The sequence below is a fragment of the Chinchilla lanigera genome, unplaced genomic scaffold (genome assembly GCF_000276665.1).
Source record: "Chinchilla lanigera isolate Chin_1 unplaced genomic scaffold, ChiLan1.0 scaffold00044, whole genome shotgun sequence".
Classification (NCBI taxonomy): Eukaryota; Metazoa; Chordata; class Mammalia; order Rodentia; family Chinchillidae; genus Chinchilla; species Chinchilla lanigera.
In genome coordinates, this window is record NW_004955445.1 from 13210606 (window position 1) to 13231935 (window position 21330).

The window sequence follows — 21330 nt, forward strand, 5'->3', positions numbered from 1 at the left end:
ACGACGACGACGACGACGACGTCCAGACAGAGGGAGTTTTGTGCGGGCAAGGAGCAGGGTCCGCGGCTACCCTGGAGCAAGCAGGCGAGCGGGCAGAGGATTCCTGCAGGTTCTTTGGGCTGGCAGCGGGCGCTGGGCTGCCTCTGCGGAGTCTGGTGGGAGGTCGAGGGCGAGACTCAGCCCTGGGCTGCTGATGTTTCACTGTCTCACTGGCCGGTCACCCTGCCTCCTGTCACGGCCTCTCTCCTGCGGTCAGCCCTTCAGGCTCTGAGCGACTCCCGTCCAGTGAGGCTCAGGGAGGAGAGGGGAGGTGGATTAGGTGAGGTAGAGCGATTTGTCCCTGGGGAGCAGGCTGTGGGCAAGAGGAGAGTGTCAGCCCGTGGAGCCCAGCGGGGCCCAGGAGCCCCGAGACCCCCGGGTTCAGGTCCTGCGCCCCTCACCCCGAATAGCTGCCTCTCTGGGGCTGGATGAGGGATCCTGACTGTCCCCCGAGCAGAATCACACACCCCCCGGGAATCGGATCCTGGGAGGGGCCGCTGTGTCTGCCTGTCCTCCCATCCACAGGAGCCGTCCCAACCTCACTGCTTCGAACCAGGTCTGTTCTCCTTGTGCCTTTCAAGCAGAGTTGCAGGCAGGAAGTACCATTTGTTTCTGCATGGGGGCCGCTGTGGTCCCTCACCCACGCTGGGTGCAAAGGGCCGGCCTGGGGAAGCTGGGACACTCTGGGATGCCCTTGGAGGTGTGTCCCAACCCTGGAAAGGGAAACTGCCGGAAGGAAAGAGGGCTGGGCAAGAGGGGCTGCATCTGCTTGGGCTCCGGGGAGCGGTCCTGGTGAGCCGACTGTGCCTGCCCATGTGGACTTGCCCAGGCGTGTCACAGTGGGGTGCCTGCGGGGCTCCCTTCGGGCCCAGGAGCACTGGCAGGCGTGGCAGAGTGAGGAGCTTGTGCCAGCAGGCCGATGGCCGCGGCCAGGGGCAGCCACAGCCTGCCTGGTGGCAGAGAGAGCCACTGTCCACCAAATATTACAGTGCTGCCTGGGTGGGCTCTGCTGTCCCAGGTGGGACGTGGGCCTGTCCTCACCAAGGGGGCGGGGGACAAGTTAGGGAGTAGGGAGGCCTCCTCCATTCTGTGCTTCCTCTTCCGCTGCCCGAAGGCAGGCGTCACACTGAGGGACCCTTCTGCGGGGTGTGGTTCCTTGGGTTACAGAGTTGGCCCTTTCTCCTAGGACACCTCACCCCTATCCGGTGCAAGCAGCTGTCTCCCCCAGAGAACCGCCCACGGCTGACTGGGAATCTCTGTGACACGGGGGTGGGCAACGCCCACAGCCAACGGCTGACTGTTCCAGGCGTGTGGGAGGTCAGCTCCCTGACCTCCGGTGGGACCCCTCTGGGCTAGCATTCTCGCTCCCGGGTCCCCTGGGGTCAGGCAGAGTGCGTCTCCAGCTGAGGTCCTACCCTCAGCCAGCTCTTTCCTGCCCTGTCCTGCCACCCTCAGCTCTTCTCCTGCAAGCCCCTCACCCCATCACTGAGGGCCCCTGATCCTTGCTGCCTCAGTCTCCGCTTCTAGGAAACCTGGCTTAAGACCTAGGATCTACATGAATGTCACAGGGAAGCATTTTTGCAAAAACAGGGTGCAAGGAGAAAAAGCAAACATGACAACTGGCCTCAGTTTCCCCAAAAGGCCTGGGCACCAGACGAGCCCTCCTGGGACCCCGCTTTGCTCTGTGCCATCCCCTGCCGATGCTCGGAGTCCTCCCCCCGGGCTCCCGGGGTCTGCTCACAGTCCCCCACGCATCTCCCCACCCCTTGCACCCTGTCCCCGTCTCCCTGTGGGGACAGACAGGACAAAGGCAGGACACACGGGGGCCGGGGGCCAGTGGGGACTGACCTGCAAGTGCTGATGCCACACTCCCCACTGGGGTAGCTGCTGTCCCAGTCCCCGCTGCCTGTGGGGTTGGATGGGCCAGGGGAGCGGGAGCCGGAGCCGCTGGGAAACTCAGAGAGGTGGGAGAAGTCCTGCAAAAGCAAAGGACAGTGAGCGGGGAGGGACGAGGCGCTGGCACAGGAAGCTGGAGTGGGGTGTCTGTGTGTCTGACGGTGTCTACCTCTGTGTGACACTTCCTCAGAGTCATGCGGAATCTCCACCTCCAAGGCTACCTCCTTTTTCCCAGCGAAGCAACTGACAAAAAATGTAACCTGAACTGGGGGGTGTACCACAGGGGTAGAGCCCTTGCCTAGCATGCACAAGGCTCTGGTTCCATCTCTACTACTGCAACACAAGAACAAAACAAAGAATTTCAGCCCTCATCTTAGCTAAATCAGGGAGTGACTTTGTTTCCAGGGTCTTTCTTTTCTGGGCCTCAGTTTGCCAATCTGTAAAATGGGGTTGTTTGGCTGAATACAGTCTTGGAAAAGTCTGTGGAATAATCAGTGGGGGTGAGGTCTTGAAGGTTTGGGGAGAGCCAGGTGCCTGGGGCTGAAGGCTGAAGTAGACAGAGAATGACAGGGAGCCCGTGGAATACCCTAACTATCTACCCAGCAACTCATCAGCTGTTGACTATGGCCAGTGCTTCACAGGTAAGATGTACTGGACCCATTTCTGAGATGTGTAAACTGATGCTCAGCGAGGTTCCGTGGTATGGATGAGTGGCAGGGCCAGTACTGAAACCTCAGCCAGCTTCCCTCTCCTGAGGGGTCACCGGGGCTATCCCTACTCTGCCCCACTTACCTGTGGGCCTGGAGGAGAGGGGCTCATCGCCAGCTGCACCTGGAGCGCCATGGGGGCGGGCAGGACAGCAGGCTGGGGGGCCGGGGACATGCTGACGGGTGGGCTGAGGAGGGCGCCCTGTGCATGCGGGGGCAGTGTCAGCTGCTGGTGCAGTGGGGGGCTGAGCGGGAAGGAGGGCGGCGGCGGCGGGGATGCGCTGAGGCCTGGCAGCAGTGACTTGGAGCCCAGCGTCCGGGCGAGGCTGGCGGGGGAGGCCCCGCTGCGGAAGGCCTGCAGGTCAGAGGGCGTCAGGAAGGAGGCCAGGCCGGGCACGGCGTACATGGGCTGCTTGGGCGGGAGCATTTTGGCTGGCGGATTCGCCTGAGCGCTCTTGGTCTCGCCTTGGTCTGCAGGGCTCTGGGGGGAGATGGAAACCAGTTACTCTGGACAAAGCGGATAAGCAGACCCCGGCTGCGAGCCCAGGTGGTTTTGTACCCCACCACGACGGCCCTCAGCCGCTCTCTGGATGCCCGGGGGACAGCTGTGGGTGAAGCAGCGACGACCACACGGGGTACTTGGAGCGCCTGGCTCTGACCAGCCCCCCCCCCCGGGGCCGCACCCCCTCACAGTAGCCACACAGCTCTCTGTGCCCGTGTGTGCTGTCCCCTCGACTCTGAACACCCCCTTTATGGCCCAGCTCAGGCACCACCTCCTCTGTCACAGATTCTAGGGTGAGCCCTCTGGGCCCCAGTTACAGTCACACCTCATCACTGCATTGCTGGTGAGGGCTGAGAGGAAGATGTGGGAAGCAGTGAAGACCGGCACAAGCGCCTGCCTGCCGAGCGCAAGGTCCTGAGTTCGATTCCCGGTACCAGAAAAAAAAAAAATGACTAAAGACTGGCAAACTGGATTTGAATCCTTGTAACCACTAATTGGATATTTTCAGGCAAGCTGATAAGCTGGGCTCCAGCCGGGAGAATTTAGTGAAACGAGAGCCACATTAAGTGCCCAGCATGGGCCTGGCACAGGTAGGTCCACTGTAACTGTGACATATGGGTCTCATCCATCCTTTCTAAGACCTGCGGGACTAGCCACTCCAGGGCCTCAGCTCTTGTTCCACCTCTCAAGTGGTCCATTGTACTAGGGTGTTGCCTAGGGATTCTGTTACCTTGGAGACGAGGCTAGCCCTGTAGGCTGCCAGAGCTTTCAGATACTCCTTCTTCGCCGCTTCTGTCTTCCTCTTGTATGCCTGAAAAATCCAAGACATGGCAACACCGGGGAGAAGGTCACGAGGAGTCACGGTGCAGGGCCTGGATGAGAAGGCATGGACTCCAGGCCACACGTGCATGAGTGTGGTAGGACGGGGAGCTGGGTCCGTCACCCACTGGCCTCTCCGGGAGCACTGCACCGGGAGGGTAGAGGCCAGGCTACCCGGGTCCTCAGCCAGGCCGCTCTGGCTCTCACACAGCACGCTTCACCTTTCCGGGCTCCCCGTCACATCAGCGCAACCGACTCCAGAAAGACAGGGTCTCCAAAGCCCCCTCTCTGACCCAGCTGTCCCTGCACTCTGCCATAAGCCCTGGACTCATTTCTGGTAGGACTAGTATTAGGAGTTTTAGACGTAGGTTTGTAGGTTGTTGTAGGAACGGCCCCGTCTTTTCCTGCTTCTGTTCACGCCTTTGGGTGGAGCCCTCCCCTCATGACCCAGGCTTTGGCTTGGGTCTCGCTTTGGCCAACAGGGACAGGACTGAAAGCGATGCAGGCAGGGACCTGCACAGGGAGGTTCCCCCTCACTGTGCTCGAGACGGAGTTGCCATGTGAACACACCTGGCCAGTGTGCCAGGGGTGGGGTTGAGGGGTGAGACACACACGGCCCCCTTTGCTCGCAGCTGAAGCAGAGCTGCAGGCACGTGGGGGAACCCCACCAAGAGCAGCGACAGAAGCATCCCGCTGAGGCCAGCACAACCCGGGACCGTCAGAATCACGATTTGAATAAATGGTTGCTGCTGTTAACCAGTAAGTTTTGGGACTGTTTGTTACTCATTCAGAACTGTGTAGGTAGCTTCAGTAAGTCTTCGTGAAGACGTGTGAAAGGTGCCTTCCTTTCTCTAAGTTCTGGAATTGTCTGCTTTCTGATGATTTGGGAAAACTTTCCCATCAGTCAGAAGGCTCTAAACTTTTTGGGTGAAATGGGCCTTTTTTTTTGTTTCTTCCCTATAATTTTCCCAACACCGTCTCCTTTGTTAGTATATTATTAGCAGAGTAGGAACATAAATAAAATTTCTTAATGAAATTTGACTGACACAGCTAATAGTCATGCTTAACAATGAAACATGAGAAGTAAATGAAAGACAGAAGACCGTTCTGCCCACCGCGAGCTAACATCTTTTTCAAATAGTCCCAATCACCATCACTGGGAAAAGAAAACAAAATTAGAAATACAAAAATGGGAAGTAGGGGGACAAGAATAAGGAAAAAAATAGAGCTGGGCATGATGGCACATGCTTGTAATACTGGCACTTGGGAGGCTGAGGCAGGAGGATCACTACAAGTTCGAGGCCAACCTGGGCTACATAGTGACCTCAAAGCCAGCTTGAACGACATAGTAAGACCCTGTCTCAAAAAAACTTAAAGAAAAAAGTAAGGAAAAGATATTCTTACCATCATCATTATTATTTATAAAGGATATCTATATCTATAGATATAGATATTCCCCCCTATATGGACACATGTATATATATATATATATGGATGTTTATGTACATTTTATATATCTGAATGTCTAGGGATTAACTGAAAATTTATCAGAAATTATAATATAACTCATCCAGAAAAATAGTGACAAAATAAACTGCTAGCTTTTAAATATATCAACAACAGTTTGCTAGAAAAAAAAAGAGAAAACCATGTCCTTTATGATGCATTGGTGGAGATATACTAAGATGTATAATAAGTTCTTGGATTGAAAGACAACAGCAGAAAGACCAACAACAGTGCAGTCAGAAAATTCAGAAACCGGGTTGGAGATGCAGCTCAGTAACAGGGCACTTGCCAAGCATGAGCAAACCTGTGAATCTGCTGCCTAGAACCAGGAAAAAAAATATCAGAAATAGGACCCATACAGGAGGTCAGACTCTCTCTGACCTTCACCTGCCCCTGCATTGCACTGGATGGGGTCAGAGCAGCATCCCCAGGGAGGCCCTGTAGGGACAGAGGACCTGAGATCGCCATCCTCCGAGATCGTGCTAGAAAGAGAGGGGGCCCCCATACACACACAAAGGAAGGGGAATGTGTAGCAACAAAGAAAGGACAGTAACAACCAAGGTCTGAGAGCAGAAGCTGGCGGTGCCCTGTAGCACCCTTGGCCCTCACCACTGCAGAGCAGAACACATGACTTCCAGAGGCTGAGGGTGCTGTCCCTTCACCACAGCGCTCTCTGGGACAGCAGCCTGTTCTGCCATGCCCATGGCAGGCCTGAGTGCTAGAGCTGCTCTCCAGCAGTGACGGACAAAAGCTGGTGCGCACCCCGCCCCTTGCAGCTCAGCCGGGCCACCCCTCAGCCAGGGGTTCCCAGGGGACTGTGGGAATTCTCGGACGCTGTGCTCTTCATTGGCTGCCTTCCTTGCCCTGTCTTACCTCTCCATACTCTGCAGATTTGGGGATCACCTCTCAAATAAACTGCTACAGTTTATAAGCTACTGGCACAACACTATATTCCAAAAATGCCTTACATTTTAGAATACGCTAAAGGAAGCATTTCATATAAACCAGGGATCCATTGCTCTGGCCCAAACCTGCTCTCGGCAGAGTCTGCCTTTGGCACGAGCACCCCAAAGTCTTGGAAAGGGATCGAGGCTCACCTGCTTCTGCTCCTCTCCCAGGCTATCCCACATGGAGGCCACGATTTTGGAAACATCCCCAAAGGTGGCACTGGGGTTCTGCCCCTTGATGGCGGCCTGAGTGTCTCTGAAGAAGAGTGCGTAGGCTGACACAGGCTTCTGTGGCTCATTGGGGTCCTTCTTCTTCTTCTTCTTAGGGTTCTTGGCCTTTTTCCCTGGGTCGGCCGAGGGTCTCTTCTCTCCCGAGATCTGCCCGGGTGAGAGGAGTCAGAAAACCAGAAGCCCAGCCTCAGGCCCAGCTGGACTTGGCTCAGCAGTCCCACCACGGCTCTACCAAGCCCGGGTCATACCCAGGTGGTGACGGGGACTGTCCCATCCAGGCTCACACACTGCAGCCTGGCCTGCACGGTAGGTCAGCACTCACTTGGTGAGAGACAACAAATAGATACACAGACATATATAGACACACATGGACACACAGACCCACACAGAGATAAAGACACACAAACAGACACAGACAGACATACATACTGATCCACACGAACAGGCAGAAGCAGAGACACATGGACAGAAAGACACACAGACCCTGGGTAGGAGCACTGGGTATACCTCAACAGAGATTTAACAAACTGAAGAGAACCTGTGTGAGGATAATACTGACTCAGAGAAATTCAGGAGGAAAAGTCTTCACAGTCCTTGAAAGACTGAATGATCGAGACTGCTAAGGTACACAGAGAATTGGCCAATGTCCTATACAGCAATAAAACCATCATTTTGGGACTTTTTATCTTTTCTGCTGCACAGAAATCATCTGTGTGTCTATCGTGGTTTAATTTTTTTTAACTTTTTTTCTTCTGCTTTTTCTATTAGTTTTTTCCAAGTTAATATTTTCCTTCACAGAGCTGGAAAAGCCCCCAGTCAGGAGTGAATGTGCTGCAGGTTGATTCTAGAGAAATAGGCGTTCCTGCCCAGATCGGGTGGGCTGTGCTTGGGTGTGCCACTGTGCGAATGTGCAGCCCCTTGGGGCCCGTTTCTAAGTTCTGGGTGTGTGTTTCCTAACTGCTCTCCTCCTTGTGATCGCAAATCATCTGCAAAGTTTGCCCTTGATTGAAAAAGCTCGGTCACCTCTCCTATGTTTCAGCACCATGGTGAGGCCTTAGCAAAGTAAGGCTGGAGGTGCGTCTTACAATCAGCGGGGGAGATGACAGACGGGGCATTGCAGAGGGGTGAGGACCCCTATGCCAGATTGCAACTGCAGCCACCTGCGCTTAAACCCTAACTGTGAGACACTGGGTAAATCCCCGTGCCTCAGTTTCCCCATTTGCTAAACACAGATAATCACAATGCTTACCATGTAGGACTGCTATGAGGGTTACATGGATGAATGCTTGTTATGTGCTCACAATAGAGTCTGGGCCACAGGGACTGTTTTAGATGTCCTTGTTAAAAAATAAAACAAGACCCAGCCACGCCTGGCCTATCTCTTACAGAACAAGTCACCCTGGGTGAGGCTGAGCCATCCTTCAGAGGAAACACACACCACTCCCACCCAGCAGGCTCCGGGCTCCTGGCACAGGTGCCACGGCTATGCCTCAGGCCTCTGCCCAGCCCCAATGTACACAGTGGTGAGGGCCTCGGCAGATGTAGCAGCAGAAGTCCAGTGTCCCAGGCCCGTTTGCTGACGAGCCACTGTTCACCTGCTGATTCTCTTCCTCCGCAGTTTCCAGCAAAGGGCAGAGGCGCCTTTCTAGGCTTTTCCAGAGGGAGGTGATGACCATGTCCCCACGGGGCCCATCCCCTGCTCACTGGGGCGTATCTTACGGCAGTGCCTCTCCATCCCACATACCTTGAAATGGGCTTCGGATTCCTCCTCCTGAGTTGAACTGGAGGGCGAGGGGGTGGCCGATTTGCTCCCTGGGGGTGACGGGGAGCCGTGGGCAATGCCGCTCCGGATGCCCATCTGGGAGATGAGCTGGGACTGGCTGAGGGCACTCATGTGGCTGGCCAGCATCGCTGGGCGTCCCAGTAGGGGCCCTGGCCGGCCCGAGTCGTAGGCAGCAACCTCGGAGTGAACCATCTCCTGGATCTAAGAGAGGAGGACAGGACAGAGCGTTAGCTTTGGAAGGGGCTGCCCTGCCACACGGTCTCATGTGCCCTCAGAGGCAGGGCCTGATGGTGAGCAGTGGTAGGTGGCCTGGCTCCCTGCCTCCTGAGGTGTCCCGAGGGGTGGAATCTCCGCTGTGCTTTGGTGGCTGCATGATTTGGAGCACTTGTGAGGGATCAGGGCTCCTTAACACTCTGCCTCTCTGGTGTCATGCACCTTGGACAATTAGCATGCCAGCCCCTGCCAGGGAGCTCAGCTCAGCTGTGAGTAGAGCATCTCATGCTACTGGCTTCCCTCTGGGACGCATCTCTGCATCCATTCAGTATGCAACATCACACGTAGCACACAGCACAGACGCTGGAGGTCAACTACATTTTGAATCCTGGTCCTGCCCCTTCTAGCTGGGTGACTTTGGCTGAGTTACTTAGTACTTCTGTGCCTCGGTTGCTGTAAAATGTGGATGTAATGAAACCTACCTTCTAAGGTTGTTAAAGATCAAACGTACCTGACATACGGTAAGCCCTATATTGTACTAGCATTTGTTAAATACATTGAATAAAAACATCTTTTTATCAAGTTTCGTACTTTCAGGTCAGTAATTTTCTTGGTAATTCTGTTCCCCATGATATTTTCTAACTGGCTATTTTTGGAATCCTGTAAGAACGCTAGTGGTTTCACAGATAAACATTTCTCATACTAAACTCCTAGTGAGAGGAATCTGTACTCTTGACCCAAACATACCACACACACACACTCACACACTCATTCAGTGAGGCTTACCAACTTTCACACTCTTATAATGGCTTTTGTTTCCTCTGCACCTGTGGCCATTTCCCCTTTAATGTATAATGTTATATGTCTGCATTTTTTCTCACTTCTTCATTAGGTAAGCCAATGGACTTTCAATTTCATGTACACTATTTCTTTTCTCATGCAAAGAATCAGACCTCTAACCCCTCTGTTTTCTAATTTTTTTTGTACCAGGAATCAAACTCGGGACCTTGTGCTTGCCAGGAAGGCACTGTGCCACTGAGCTATATCCCTGGCCTGTTTTCTAATTCTTTTTTTTTTTTTTTTTTGGTTTTTCTCCGGTACCAGGAACCGAACTCACGACCTTGTGCTTGCCAGGCAGGTGCTTTGCCGGTGAGCTAAATCCCCAGCCCCTGTTTTCTAATTCTTAATATGAATTTTATGTTTATTAATCTCTCCCTCTGCTTTTTAACATTTATTATCGTTGCTTCCTCTCTAAAAATGTGAGTTACATTTTTAATTCACTTATTTTTCCTCCTTTATTTTTGGTAGTAAGTTTCAGGCTATGAATTTTCCTCTGACTATGACTTTAGTCACAGGTGCAGAGGAAATAAAAGTCATTATAAGAGTGTGAATTTTCCTCTGAAAATGCATTTCTCATAGACTTCAAGTAAGATTTTGGTATTACTCTTTTTTTATGTACAAGTATTTCCTTTTTCATTTTTTTCTTCCAAGAGTTATTTAAGAATTCTAGAATTTCTAAGTAGTTAATTTTGCCTCTGTTCTCTTTGCATCTAATTTTTATTAACAAAAATAATCAAAGAATGTGGAATGTACTATTTGTACTTTTGGGAATTCTTTAAATTTTTTCTTTTGGACCCAAATGTAATTAAATTTTATACCTATTCTATAGGACTTAGATGCAAAATGTAGGATGTGCTGGCAGATTTATATAGCAGTATATTATGGATTTGATTAGCAGTGGTTATATTATTTACATTCCTTTCTTAATTTTGGTTCCTTAATCTGACACAGGCTTGTCTAGGGTGCTCCAATTTTTCTGCTTCCATGAAATTCCCCCTTTTACTCTTAAAGTTTTTGTTTTGAGAACTTGATGTTAATTTGTATTGCAAATAGAAGCCTAGCCATTATATCTTCAACCCAGATCGAGCTTTTTATTATTATAACATCGCATTTTTGGTCTCATTTTGCCAAGTGAATTCAGTGGAGTGTGGTATTAATATTACTGCCGTTGCCTATATGTTTCTTTATCTTTGTCTGCTGTGTCTTTATTTCTGAGAACTGTCTTTTTGTGCATCTCTCAGTTTTTATTTGTTACAGGTATCTTTGTCAAATGCTGGTGTTTTTGTTATGACCAGCTTAATAAAAACAACTCAGATGTTTCTTTTTCTTTATGTCTGGAACAGCATAAATAACATAGAAATCTTATTTTCCTTAGAGAAATGTCAGAGTTTAGACAAAAAACCATCTGGAGTCCAGTTTGGTTTTTGTTTTTTTTTTTTTACACTTTAACACTATCTTCCATAACACATCTATTTTAGTTTCCAAGAAAATTAGCCATCTCATCTAGATTTCTTTCTAATTGCTGGGGCTAGAACTCAGGGTTTTGTACATGGTAGGCAAGTGGTCTACCGCTGTTATGGCTTGTGTCTAGATGTCCCCCCAAAGCCTCATGTGGTTATAGGTGGGGCTTTTCAGAAGTAGCTGGATCTAGAGTGTGTGATGCTGGGATTAAGGATGCGATGCTAAGATGATTCAAGGTGCAATTTGAGGATTAAAGGTGCCCTACCCTGCGTGTGAGTGCTACTTGCCCAAGGGACAAAAAGAGGGCTGCTGTTGTCACTGCTTGTTACTTGTTGCTTCTTCACTACTTCATTGCTTTGCTGCCTTCTGCCTGCCATGAACTGTTTCTCCTCTGTGATGTACCTCTGCCATCCCACCCTGTCTTGGAGTCAGCTGAATATGCACAGAAACCTCTACACACTGTGAGCTATAATAAACCTCTCCTCCTTTAACTTTGGATGTTGGGTATTTTGTCTCAGCAAAGAGAAAAATAATTAAGACAGCCACTGAACCACATTCCCTGCAGGCCTTCCCCTAGATTTGTTTGTTTATTTGTTTGTTTTGAGACAGTATCACTGTGCAGTTCAGCCTGGCCTTGGACTCACTATGTAGCCCAAAGTGGCCTCAAACTTGTAGCAATCCTCCTGCTTCAGCCTCTTGAGTGTTGGGATTACAGGCATGCACCACCACACCTCGTTTTCATCTAGATTTTAACTCTTATAATTGTGACTTTTTCATTTATCCCATGGTTTTTGTAGTTAAATTCCCACTCAGAACTATAATACTGTCAATGCATGTTACTCTGTAAATTTTTTCTTCTTGAAAGTTTAAATGCTATGGCTGTCTATCAAAAGGACCAATTCTTATAGTTTTAAAAAAATCAGTTCAACAACTTCTCCGCTCTTTAATTGAATTCTGTTTCCTCTTACTAATGTTGATCTCAGGTATCATACATATGTGCTTTTTTATGTAGCTTTTTCAAATTAAGCATTTATTTCTTTGCACATTTTCTTTTTAGTATTGAGGCAACTAGGGCAGGGGTTCAAACAGGAACAATTTTGCCATGCAGGGGACATTTGATGATGCCAGAGGACATGCTTGGCTTTCACAGCTTGGAAAGTGTGCCTGAAATCCGGGGAGTGGAGGCCAAGGGTGTTAAATGCGCTATAGTGCACAGGATAGCTTCCCTGGGCTCCAGCCCATGAGCAAAGAGTTTGGAAGCCCTGGAAGTCAGCAGTGCTGAGGGTTAGAAGTTATGCTCTCCCACGAAGATTCTTCCCCTGAGGAGAATTTTAACTGCATCATACAAATATTTTAAAAATATTTTACAATGGAAGATTTGATTTTCATTTTTTACTCTGAAGTTATTTGGAAGAGTGTTTTTATTTATTGTACCTTTTTGTTATTGTGGTTCACAGAACATGACTGCTAGACTTTTATCTTTTTGGAATATATTGAAGCTTCCATTATGGCTTAGGATATGACCCATTTTTGTAAATTTTTCATGTATATCTAAAATAATGCCTACACTGTCACATATAAGTCTCTCTATATATCTATTCAATACACAGTTTTGACTACATTAGCCATAAAATCTGAAGAAAACAGAGTTAAAGCCTGCTGTCTCTATTGTGTTCTCATCAGTATCACCATAGAATTCAAGCAGGTTCTCTCTCTCTCTCTCTCTCTCTCTCTCTCTTTCTCTCTCTCTCTCTCTCTCATATATATATATGGGAAGTTATTCATCCCGTAAATGACTCAGAATGCTGTTTTGACTCCCCTTGTTTATAAAAAATAAGTATCTTCGCCTCCATTAATGTTTCTGTCTTAAATCCTACTTTATTTGCTGTCATTATCATTTTCCGCACTGGTTTATTTTTGTCCTGTATCATTTTAAGGGTGTAGCTTGCGAACAGCATATAGGTAAATGTCAGTTTCTAGCCCCATTCTTAATATACTGTGCTATATATATATATTTTATCATTATATGAATCACAACGAGACCTAAAAATCACATTTAAAGTGTACTGTTTTAAGGGATGGAAGGTTTTAAATCTGTTCTCTAACATTTTTTTTTCCACCCCAACATGTATACAGTCTTCTTTTCTTCAGTCTTTTTTGTTTGTTTAAGATTGGGTTTTGCAGGGGCTGGGGATTTCGCTCAGCAGCACAGCACCTGCCTGGCAAGCGCAAGGTCGTGAGTTTGATTCCCGGTACTGGAAAAAAATCACAAAAACAAAACAAAACAAGATTGGGTTTTGTTATGTAGATAAGGCTGGCCTCCAACTCGCCATCCTCCTGCCTTAGTCTCCTGAGTGCTGGGATTACAGGTGAGTGCCACTGTGACTGGTTTAAGGTGTTTTTGTTACTGTTGTAACTTGCTTGTATTTTTTTGTGGTACTGGCGATTGAACCCAGGGCCTCAAATATGCTAGGCAATTACTCTCCCTTTGAGCTATATCTCCAGGCCTTTTTAATTTTATTTTGAGATAGAGTCTCACTAATTTGCCCAGGCTGCATTAAATCTGTGATCTTCCTGTGTAGCTAGGATTGCAAGTGTGTGCCACTATACCCAGCTCCTTCCTTAACCAAGAAAATGACATTGTTTCCTCAAGAGAAAATTAGGCTCAGGGCTCTGTGTTAGAACTTGTTTTATTTTTATTCCCAGTCGCCCACCTTCAGAATTCTTCAACCAGATACTCCTGACTCAGTAATTTAATATTTTGCCAACACTTGATTATGGCAGATTTTAAAAATTTTTGCAAACCTGCTAAGGGTGAAATCCTCTCAAAATCATTTTAATTTGCACTTTTCTGATTACTAATGAAGGCAAATCCTTTTCATAGGTTTACTGGAACATGTAGGTTTCTGCTCCTACTTCCTGTTGGGAGTATAAGCTAGCAGAGTTGAACATTTCAGCAAACAATCTGGCAATATCCAGGACATCAAAGATGCACACATCCTACAGCCTAACAATTGCACTCCAAGACATTCACTATAAAGGGCCTTTCCACACATACAAGAAGAGACATATGCTGTGAGACAAAGTGTGAAAGACTCAGAAATGGGCAAATGAATGTCCTTCTGTTGGGCGTGGTCTACTAGCTCTTGCAGTTTATAGGTTACCTTCATTTTTAAGTAGCTATTTTACAATCTTGAAGCTGTTGATATGACATTAGTGGAACTGATTTTTTAAATCATTAACAATTGTGGCAAAATACACACAACACAAAATTTCTCATCATATCCATTTTTAACTGTACAGTTCAGTGGCATTAAATATATTCATACTGTGATGTAACCATCACCATTATCCATCCACAAAATTCTTTTCATCTTGCAAAGCTGGAACTCTATATCTATTAAATAATAACTCCTTGCTCCACCCTTGTCCAAGCTCCTGGAAACCATTTTTCTGCTTTTTGTCTCTATGAATCTGACTACTCTAGGCACATTACGTAAGTAGTATCACACACTACTTGTCCTTCCGTGATTGGCTTGTTTTACTTAGTATAATGCCCTTAAGGCTCATCCATGTTGTAGGAAGAGTCAGGGTCTCCTTCCCTCTTTAAGGCTGAGTAATATTCTACTGTATGCATGTCCCACACTTCGCTTATTCACCCATTTATCATGGACACTTGGATTCCTTCTATCTTTTGGGTACTGAGAATAATGCTTCCATGAACACAGATGTACAAATATCGCTTGGAGAGCTTGATTTTGATTCTTTTGGATATGTATCCAGAAATGGAACAGGTGGCTCATATGGTAGTTCTCATTTTTTTTGAGACAGGCTTTTGTTATGTAGTCTAGGCTGGTCATGAACTCTCCATCCTCCTGGGCCAGCCTCCCAGAGAGTTGTGATTACAGCTGTGCACCACAAGGCCCAGTTTGGGAATTTCTTAGTTCCTCCTCCTCTTCTTCTATCTCTCTCCCACCCACCCCTTGCTTCTTTCTTCTCCTTCTCCTTCTCCTTCTCCTTCTCCTTCTTTTTTTTTTTTTTTTCCATACCGGGAATTAAACCCAGGGCCTTCACAGTAAACTCATTCCCAAGCCTTTTAGAAGTTTTGAGACAGGATCTTGTTAAGTTGCTAAGTTGCCGAGGATGGGCTCAAACTTTTGATCCTTTTGCCTCAATCTCCCAAAGTTCTGGGATTACAGGTGTGGGCTACCATGCCCAGCTTGGTGGTTATATTTTTAATTTTTGAAAAATCATTCCCCCCAATAATATACAACAGTTCTACTTTCTTCACATCTCTGCCTACACTTGCTTTTTCTCTCTCTCCTTGATAAAGCATCCAAAAGGACGGCAGGTGGGGTGCAACTGATTCTTGTCCATAAAATGCACATAAATTTCATTTAATGAAGATTTAATTAATTCATCATGCTCTGTAGAAAACACTCCAAACATTATATTCTAAAGCTTTACAGATATTAAATAGTTTTGCATTGATTAGCCCATTTATTTCAACATTCCTGATTGCTTACATACATGTCTATTATTTAGATTCTCCTTTGAAGTGATTGCAATATCTTCCTGGCTTCCCCATCAATAACAAGTTAAAACGTTTTTTGACATATTTTCACTTTTGTATGAGAGTCACAATGTTACCTTTTGAAAATTAGACCTTACAACAGAGATGATCACTACAGCATTTTTTAAATCCCAGAAAAACTGGAATTTAAATGTTCAGCAACTGGGAAGCAGTGCAAATCTGTGGTACAGTTACATAAAGGAATTCTGTTCAGAGTCAGAGTGAACGACCTAGAGCCACAGGCACCAATGCTGATGAACTCAAAAACAGCAGTGAGTGTGGTGAGCACACACAGCCCAGTACCATTCTGTACATGTTTAAAACATGGAAGATCATTATCAAGTGCAATGGTTGTTTTCTGCCTCACATTATTATCCTTAGATGGATCTCTCTCTCTCTACATACATAAAATGCATAATGTAGTAGCAGCATAAAAACAGTTATTACAAAATCGTGGTTATTTCCTTCTGAGAGAGAGAGACAGATGCAAAGGGAGCTGAACTTGCACCAGCAATATTTATTTCTTCAAAGGCAGATCCAAATTAAAAAAACATAATAGAAATCATCACAGGGGCTCTTCAAAGCATAGCACAGAACTCAAATGTGATGGCTTCTGGGAAGTCTGGGGTAGGGAAATGGCCCACATCCACATGACTTAATCGGCCATGTTAAGCACCATGAAATGTCTCCAATAATGCAAGACTGATCTCCTAATCTCCAGCCTGGGCTCCAGAATCTACATTCAGTTGCCTAATTGACATCTTCACCTGGATGCTTCATAAGCATATCAGACTAAACATGTTAAAAGGGGGCCTTTAATTCCCCTTAAATCTGCTCTTCCAGTTTGACCAAAGCAGAGAATGGCAGCATCATTCCTGCAGTTGCCCAGGTTACAGATGCAGGCGCCAGCCTCAATGTCCCCTTCCCTGGACAGCCCTGTCCTGCCCCCGAACACAGCACCACTGTCCCTTCTTCTGCAGTCGGTCTTCAGCCTCTCACCCGCCTCTTCCTCCCAGGACACTGTCACTCCTCCATGACATGTAAGTCAGGTCATAATACACCCCTCCTTAAAGTTCTCCTTTGGCTTCTTGATCCTCTTAGAATGATATCCAATTTAAATTAATAATAATAATAATAATGGCTTAATTAACACTAAATTTTTATTATTATTATTATTATTATTATTATTATTATTATTATTATTATTATTATTATTATTATTATTATTATTATTATTATTATTATTATTGGTACTGGGACTCAAATTCAGGACCTTGTGCTTGCCAGGCAGGCACTGAGCTATATCCCCAGCCACTGAGCTATATACCCAGCCCTACCACTGAATTTTTAAAATCTAATAATCATCTATTGTACCTGAAAGCAATCTTTCCTGATCTTGAATTTTCCTCATCACATGGACATACTACATAAGTGAAGTTTGTTAAACTCCTCCCAGTTTTTGGAGTATGATCCTTGGAAGCCCTTTCTTTAGAATTAGAAATCTTGTGTAGCTGCCCAGTGACTTTTCTTTACATTATGAATTCAAATTCAGAATGTAAAAAAGCACATGCTTGCTGGGTCTCTTGAATACAATTAAAGCCAGAGCAGCAGACCTGGATGTCACCTGGGAAGGATTTCAAATTCTCCACGGCAGAGCTTCTCTCCCACACTAGCTACAAATGTACTCTCTACAAATTCTTGTTAGGAACCTCAGCTTTGTCACAACACTAAGCTCTGAGGACCAGAGAGCCTGCCCCCCGCTGCCCTTCAGCCTCACAGTCGATTAGGGAGACAGACTCCTACATGAGGACAATATATAATTGATAGCTAACAGGCACATTATAACCACTAAGCATCCTAGACCTTCTGGGACACTTAACAAACTTTGTCCTAATGTCCTCAAGTGCAGAACAGACCACTGATAGGAGGCTGCTATTTGAGGATGTCCACTGCGGTGGATACTAGAGTGCCTGAGCCCAACTCCTTATACCCTGCTGCTATACCCGTGCCCCAGGTGCTAGGAACACTGGGGCCTGTCCCCATTTCCAGAGAAGTATCCACATGGGGGCTTCTGGCCTCAGAAGCTACAAGCACCCTGACCCCTGCACCCGCCCTGCAATGGCTGGGTGACTCAGGGTGCCAGAGGCCCTTGTTCTGTGGTGCAGCTTGGTTCCGGGGCACCCATGGGATCAGGCTGAAGCGAGTCTCAGCCACATCCCTGCTCCCTGTGTGGATCCTGGTTCCTGCAGCCCCTTCTCTGGGGGTGCTCCCTCCATAAGCAACGTTGGCACAATCACCCGTCTCAATTCTGTTTCCAGGAAGCCTTTGCCTGATGAACTACTGGGGCCCCAAGAGTGACCCTAACTGTGAGGGACGGGTGTTTGTGGACAGCCCTTGCTGTCTTCTCCCCTCAGTGGGACAGCGGAGTCGGGTGCCACAGGGCTCACACAGGGCCCCCAGCAGGACTGCTTTCCGTGGCCCGCAGTGGAACAGCCTGCGAGCTCACCTGTTATTGGCCACCTCACCTTCCAGTCTCACACCCTTGCTTTCCCCCAAGGGCTTTCTGGACAGACCACTTGCACCTAAGCCTCTGGATCAGGTCTGCTTCTGAAGGTCTCAAACCACAGCACCGCCTCCTCCCAGCCCCCAAGGTAGCTTCCTGGAGTCCAGGGGCCCCGCTGGTCACCACAGTGACCCTTCCAGGGTACAAAATGTCTTGTCCCTGCTGAGTGTCTCCCAGCACTCCCTTGGCCGGCCAGGGATTGACCTTGCAAAATGCCCCACCAAGGCCAGCACAATCTCTCTCTAGCACCTTCCCAGGGCCCCTGGGGACATGTGGGCTACTCTCTAGATGGGACCTCCCCTCTGTGTCATCAGCCTCCAAGCTTCCCTGAATGTCCCCTCCTCAGAGAAACCTTCCCTGCTGGTGCTGTCCTCCCCCTCCCCGGCCGCCACCCTTTCAGAGCCCCCAAGCAAGGGCCCTCGGTGGCACACAGGGGCATCTGCGCACACAGGAAGACACCTGCCTTCCACTCAGGAGATGTCCAGGAACCGCAGGAAGCAGCCTCCGGCTTCTGGCAGGGAAACAGACGGCATGTTCGGAAGCCACATCTGCAGCCTCTCTAGAAAGGACGAGGCACAGAAGCTGTGAGGAGGCAGCAGCTCGTGAAAGTAATTAGGTTCGCGGGGTAACAGATTCTTTGGGCTGTGAGATGACAGCGGCATCTTCCACAGCTACCCCAGCTGCAGTCTCTATGTGCCAAGCGTGTCCCCACACAGTGGGGACAGAGCGAGAAATCACACCGCCCTCCTCCCTACCTTCTGCTGATCTACACAACTGATGCCCTGCCCAGCTTCCTCCGAGGGAAACAGGGTGTCATTAAACACAGCCTCACGTCTGCCCAGGGACTCGGAAGGGTTTTTCCTGGTGGTGAAGGTGGATCCTCTCCACAGTGCTCTGTCATTTAATCCCCTGCTTTGGTTGGAGAGGGTCCCCAAAGTCCTTAATTTCTGAGCACAAACAGAAACAGACTCCACGGGGAGACCAGAAGCCACTGCCAACACTGTATGGTCCCTTGACAGCTGCAGACTTGCCCTTTCCAAACGCACGGGCTGCTTGTTCAGGGAGGGTGGCGGCAACAGGAATAAAGGTAATCACCCTTAATATTATAGTTACTGAGCACTTGGTACATGCCCGGCACTGTGTGAGGAGCTCCACGAATAACTCTTTAATACAAACGCTGCATCCCTCCCAACTTACAATAAAGACACGGAAACTCAGAGGGCTAAGGGGCTTTGCCAGGATCACACAGTTGGGAAGAGGGGAAGCCAGAGTTCTGCCTGTCTTGGGTCTGAGACCCTCTCACTGCACCCATACAGAGTCCAACTTCTCTGACAGGGATACAGGGTGATCCTGAACCGGCCTGGAGGGGCAGCTGTGAGGACCGAGTAACAAGAGTAACCTGCAGAGCCAGGTACAGAGTAGGTATTCAACATGGGTATTCCCGTCCTCCACGAACTTGCTCAAGGTGCAGGTTTAAGCCGTATCTCCCCTGGGCTCAGAAGAGGTTAGAAAACAACCGAAAGGAGAGGGGAGCTGGGAGGGAGGCTGGCTCCACTGATGATAAGAGCTGGCCTGGGAACCCTCTGTTAGTCGAAGGGTGTTGACAGAAATGACGGCGGAAGCACTATCCTCGCTTGGCAGTTACCACTGACCACCCCGAATGCCTCCCCAGTTGTGGGAGGAGGATGTGTTTGTCACAAGCACTTTTCAGAGGAAGAAGCTGAGGCTCAGAAGGGGAGCCATGTGCCCAAGATCGTTTAGCTGTAGATGGCAGGTCTGAGATTCACTCTGGGCCTGTGTCCTTAGCCCTCCACCACCAGCCTAGCCTCCTGCCCGCACGCCTGCACGAACACCTGCCCCGCTGCTTTCCCTCGGCTGACCCCTGCCCACCCTGACACTGCAGTCTCTCTCTGAAATGAGCGCAGCTGTGATCTCTGGAGGGCATGCTGTTCATGCCACAGGGCCCTTGAAAGACCACAACACTCAGTTCCCCAACTGCTGGCTACAACCCTTCCCCATGGGTGGCCTGCATTCAGTGAAGTAGGCATTCAAAGGCCTTGACTCAACCGGGGACATCTCAAAAGCAACATCCTCATTTCAGAGCTCCACATGACTGAGGCTTCTGCAGTACATTGCTGCTTATGTTCTTTCTCTGCCCAGTCCTGCTTCCTTTACTCCCTGTAGGTGATGTTCCCGATAGCTCTCACAGCCTCCATCTCGGAGTCTGTTTTCAGGGCCTCACCAGCCCCACCACCAGCACAGTCAACCTCTCTGAGCTTCCCAGGCACTGGGCGAGTCCTGCTGGGGGCACGAGCCAGCCTCTCCTGATGCTCCGGCTGCGCCTCCCAGCAGCCCTGCGGAAACCTGGCCGAGCATGGCCAGATTCCAAGTGCGGACGCTGGGTCAGAGTGCACAGGGGCAATTGCAACACAGTTCAAAGGTCTGGTGTGGGGACAGTGAGGGCAGTGGAGCAAGACCTGCACACACAGTCAGGAGAAAAAGGGCAGATTCTGAACTGGGCCTTACAGCTGGCCAGGGGGTAGCTGGTGAGGAGGGATAATGCCCAGGTAGAGGGAACAGCCTGTGCAAAGCCTTGGAGCTGAGATGGACCTGGCAGCACAGTGCGGCTTGCTGAGGCTTCAGAGGTCGGCACGGTTGGACAGCGGGAAGCTTCGTCCAGGCCAGCGGGGAGCCATGGGAGAGACTCACACAGGGGAGATATGTGGTCAGGATTTCCCTTTGGAGAGATCATTCTGGCTACACACGGTTGGTGGAGCAGGGAAAAGTACCCGTCCAGGAGAGGGGACTGTGGCGTGGTCCGTGCAAGTGGCCAAGTCTATCGGGTAAGAGGCATTGAGGAAAGATGATAGATCAGTGAGAGGCATGTAGGGGAGGAGGAGTGCCCAAGGCCTGGGATGAGACGGTGACAGGCAGTGTGTATTTCAGTCCTCTGAGGCAGACACATCACAAGGAAGAGGAACAGAGGGAAGGTAATGAGCATAGGCTGACATGTACTAAGCTTGGGGAGCCCTGTGCTATCTATGGAAGTTAGTATATCACAGAGGATATGGACATCTTTGGGGAGACATTATTGAGTCAAATTTGGATCAATGATGGGATTAGTCAAGGCCAAAGTTCCCTGCCAGTCTAGGAGGGAGAAGAGGTCACAGGCCTGGGGCCTAGCTGGGAAGTCTAGACCTAGCAGAAAAGCCTGGACTGGCAATACAGATCTAGAAATTGGCCATTGTCT

General features: G+C 48.9%; 1 protein-coding gene across 5 annotated transcripts in view; it reads right to left on the bottom strand.

The window, feature by feature from the left end:
- Tox2 (TOX high mobility group box family member 2) overlaps window positions 1–21330 on the bottom strand; it is a 132739-nt gene continuing 111409 nt past the window's right edge. For all 5 annotated transcript variants that reach the window (XM_005392492.2, XM_013518388.1, XM_013518389.1 and 2 more), the window contains exons 4-9: window positions 8392–8631; window positions 6567–6794; window positions 3875–3955; window positions 2728–3123; window positions 1888–2015; window positions 1–352 (exon numbers count right to left, since the gene is read on the bottom strand). In XM_005392492.2, the coding sequence (XP_005392549.1) occupies window positions 316–352; window positions 1888–2015; window positions 2728–3123; window positions 3875–3955; window positions 6567–6794; window positions 8392–8631 (1110 nt within the window). In that variant the 3' untranslated portion in view covers window positions 1–315. The remainder of the gene's footprint in view (window positions 353–1887; window positions 2016–2727; window positions 3124–3874; window positions 3956–6566; window positions 6795–8391; window positions 8632–21330) is intronic.